Source organism: Vicia villosa, linkage group LG3 (genome assembly GCF_029867415.1).
Source record: "Vicia villosa cultivar HV-30 ecotype Madison, WI linkage group LG3, Vvil1.0, whole genome shotgun sequence".
Classification (NCBI taxonomy): domain Eukaryota; kingdom Viridiplantae; phylum Streptophyta; class Magnoliopsida; order Fabales; family Fabaceae; genus Vicia; species Vicia villosa.
In genome coordinates, this window is record NC_081182.1 from 62,799,838 (window position 1) to 62,804,466 (window position 4,629).

Genomic DNA, 4,629 nt, shown 5'->3' on the forward strand with positions numbered 1-4,629 from the left:
GTCTTCTCAGGGAGTTTCAGAGATGGAAAATGATGCCAATAGCTTCCTTGCACCTCTAGGAACGTGTTGCAATGTTCACTTTGTTCTGAATTATTTCGCAAATCTCATACCAGTCAATTTATAGATGAAAAAGAGTGAGGTTAGGTGGCTTGGTTTAGAAGTTATAGTGATGAACTATTGCATACAGTCAATTATGTTTGATGTGTAGATGGAGAATATGAAGAAAAATTAGAAAAAGTTTGCAAGGAATGAGTGTTTCGAAATTTTGATTTTTTGAGAGAAAGTTAGTTTGAGAATGGTGGTTTTCTGTGTGTAGAGGGAATGAGCTTTAGTTGGCTCTTAATGATGCTTAAGGAGAAAGTTACAACCTTGAAAGGTCACTACCATGAGCATGGAATTTTGGCACTTAAATTTTTTTCAAATTCTTCAAAATGACCATTTTTCAAAACCTTCTTGATTTTCATGCTTTCTTTTGATCCAATCCATCCCATCTTCCATATTTTCTTGAAATAACCATACTTGACCAAAAAATTTAAAAGTCAAACTTTGACTTTGGTCATTTGTTGACTTTTTTTAGCAATAGAATCAAATCTTTCTAATCTTCAATAAACCAAACTCCTTGAACCAAATAAGGAAAATGAGTGGACCACAAAGAAGTATTTGGAGCCCTTGAATCATTTCTCAAGCCATAATATCATGTTTCGGTCAAAAAGTCAACATGAAGCTGACTTTGACTATAAACTCTTATTTAGAGGACATGATACCTTGATGAACTTGAATTGGTGCAAACTCAAACTTTGTTATTGATGAGAGGGAGTCTCTTGAACACCATGAAAGGATGAAGGAGCTTGATATATTGAGGCACACACAAAACCCTTATTACTCCACCACTTGAACTTCTTGGTTCAACAATACTATCTTTGTTGTTGCTTTTCTACTTGTCTACGTTGTTCTTGCCTTTGCCTAAATAACTATTCTTACATTGGGAGATATGCCGTGAGTTCACATGGAATAGAAAATCATCTTCCTCTAAAATATCCTCACAAATAATTTTGATGTCGCTTGCATACAACCAGTTATTTTTTTTTGTTCACTCGTGCCCTTCTCTAATTGGGTAGCTCAATAAGCTTTTCCTTGTTTGTCGTAAATAAAGTTAGAAACCATATGAGTGAATGATCCTCCAATCGTTATTAGCCTCTCTAAATCAAGTCTAGCATTTTATTGGAAGTGAGTTACTAACAAGACAATATTTATTTTAGTTTAATCAATCATTATTTTAATTCAAGAGACAAAATCTTTACTTTTAAATATTAATTTTTTCTCCATCTCATAATTATATTTTTCTTCTTTGTGTATGATTAGTTAATATAATTAAATATATATATGATTACTATTCATTTTTTTTAAACAATAAATCATTTCAAATTTTGCATTTATATCTAAAATTTTACATTTGTATTTGATACTATCTAAGTGTTATGACATAAAAACTCATTCATGTGTTATCACATTAACAAATATTTTTTTGTTATTTTTTTTATTTCATGATTATTATTTGAAGATTCTAAATTACTACATATTTTTTTAGTTATTTACACAATATCATAATTAAATTACCTATCCTCAAAATCCACGATGTTGGAATTGCAAAGCATTATGAAATTGCCTATGAAAATCTTATTAATAAAACTTTTTTCTAATAGTTTATTTCCATTTTATATATACAATTTGGTCAAACTTTTATACTTCACATTATTTCGTATCATTCAAAAAATACTACACCACAAATAATGCACTTATGCGACAGCACAGAGTCTCTGACTAGTTAAGTCTAGAAAGAAAACACATTATCTGACTCCTCTTAACTCTGGATTGGATTATAACTTCAACATGAAGCTTATAGCTTTTTCTCTTAGCTTTCAAATGCATATTAAAACGCGTCCAACAGAGTCTCGTATCACAAGTTATGATCTGCACAATGAGAAAGTGTCAAATTGCTACTTATTCAGAAAATAAGTAATGGAAATAAATTTAAAGCAAATGACTCGTTCGACTCGAAGTTTGGTTGAATCGGTTGACGAGATTGATCATTTTCTTCACAAAAGATGCTGAATCTTAGCTTTGCAACAAATGGCTAAGGAGGATGACACCAATCTTCCCAAGGATACGTGGTTCCCATCGTTGAGGAACTGCATAGTAGCATCGTACATCCGCCCATAACGACTAATAAGTTTGAACTAAATCCTTCTCAAATAGGTATGATCCAACAAGATCAGTTCTCAAGTTTACCTATTGAAAACCCAAATTTGCATTTGTCAATTTCTGTTGACAATTGTTGTTCTTTGAAGGCTAATGGCATTGACTAAAATGTCATCCGCCTTTGATTGTCCCCATTTTTGTTGCAAGATCGATCCCGAGCTTGGCTCCAATCTCTGCCTACGAACTCTATAACTTTTTGGGCAAAACTTAAAGTTGCTTTCCTTGCTATGTATTTTCCACCAAGTAAAATTGCCAAAGTAAGAGGGAAACTCAACAACTTTAGGCAGGAAGATAGAGAATCTTTGTTTGATGCGTTAGACGCTTCAAGGATTTGTTAAGACTTTGACCATTTCATGGGCTAGATAAGTGTTTAGTGATACATACCTTATATAATGGTCTCCTCTATTCCACAAGAAGGACTCTCGATGCGGCCGGTGGTGCGCTAATGAACGACCCCTAAGACATGGATTACAATTTGATTGAGGATTTGACAAAGAAACACCATTCGTGGGGCAATGCCCATGAAAAAAGTGCTAAGACCCCTAAGAGAGGTGGAAAGTATAAGGTTATCCAATTTGACCATATGAACGCAAAGGCTAATGCGTTATATCATAAACTTGAAAATTTAGTTGTAGCTTCATCCACTCATTTGAGACTCCTACCACTCCTACGTGATCCTTCTGTGAGGTTTGCAAGATAAATGAATATTCCGTGAACTCATGATTTTGAGAGAAACACACTCTCAAGACTCAAACCTTTACCGCTAGACCAGTTTTTAGGGGTTTATAACAAATTTATTTTTTATTTAGATTGTATATAAAATAAAAATAAATTTATTTTTCATTGGAAGAATTTATTATTAGGATAGATTTCAAGAAAAGAAAACCGTGGACGGATACTAAAAAATTCCAGTGTGCGGTCTATGGGCGGCGCTGTTAGGTTAAAAAAATACCTAGTGGCTTGTGCCGTTTCGATTCATATAAAAATCCATTTTCTTCGTGAACCATCAATCTTCTTCACATGCAACTACAACCGTCTTTGAAAATCCTCTCCACCAACCACTGCAACATGTGTAGACCTGTCAATCATCCTTCACACTCACATATCAACGCTGATGAAGTCATAGACCCATTCACAATCACCAGCTTTGACATTGATGGACTCGATCCAGTTACTATCATAGGAAACACCATGTTAGTTGCAAAGACGAAGAAAACCAAACACAGGACCAATAGGTTGAAGTTGGAGAATATTCCAGAGGAAACAGAGCTATATGTTGATAATAGTAATGAAGATACTCATCATCCAGGAGAGCTTGAAGAAGCGTGTATTCACTTGGAGATGGATTTGGAAGTATTGAGGAAGTCTATTGATGTAGGAGTTTGTGTGCTCTGTCTCGGCTTAGGTTACATGGTTTCTACTAAGTTTCGACCCCAACAGAAATTTTCTTCACTTTTATCATCGTCATTTTTCTTCTTATAACATGCATAGTTGAAAGTATTACTATTCAATTTCTGCATACATCCAGTCCAGATTCAGTTTTCAAGTTATATATAGTCTTATCTAGCACAACTGCATCATTCATTTTTGAAGATTTTTGTGTCTCTATTGGCTTTGATGAATCAATCTTGCTTGTTGGTTTTTGGAGGGGTAAATCTGTATTTTGGTATAGATTAATTTTGCTAATATATAAAAAAAAATGATACCTTAGTCGAACGTGTGAGGACATTCTGAGACAAGCGAGATTCCTAGACCATTATAATGGTGTTTTGGGTGTTGCCTCATACCATCATCATAGTGGTGTTTAAGGCATTGCCTTTGTTTTTCCTTGATTAGGGGTAGGCCGCCCCTCTTTCTTTGACTTTTGATAAGGCTCAAGGATAGTATGTTCAAACTTGTTATGTTGAAAGATTATAAAATAAAGTACAAAAATTATAAAAGGTTTGATATACTTACATAAAAAAAATAACACCTCAAATTCTAGATATAATATATATATATATATATATATATATATATATATATATATATATATATATATATATAAGGTTAAAATTTTTATTTGTTTCAAAAAAAGGATTGAGAAATTAATAATATAAAAATTAAAACCGTATATAGGAGGATTTTTGTTAGATTTATTTGCGGCGGTTTTGAACCGTTACAATGGCGTATATAGGAGGATTTTTATTAGATTTACCTAAGATGGCGACTTGGTCTCTTTTTGAGGTGTAGTCACCACCTAGGATGACGAAAATGTGTAAAAAGTGTGAAAAAATGGTCATTTTAATAATTAATTTGAAACATTGGTTATTTACGTATTTATTTTTGAAAAAAGTGGCTATTTAAAAAAAAGTCTACATACGGTGTAGG

General features: G+C 33.0%; 1 protein-coding gene across 1 annotated transcript; it reads left to right on the forward strand.

The window, feature by feature from the left end:
* Positions 1–3,160: 3,160 nt before the first annotated feature.
* Positions 3,161–4,223, forward strand: LOC131655943 (uncharacterized). The gene has a single exon (XM_058925743.1). It carries the CDS (start codon positions 3,280–3,282, stop codon positions 3,739–3,741), a length of 462 nt encoding a protein of 153 aa, XP_058781726.1. The 5' UTR covers positions 3,161–3,279; the 3' UTR covers positions 3,742–4,223.
* Positions 4,224–4,629: the final 406 nt, after the last annotated feature.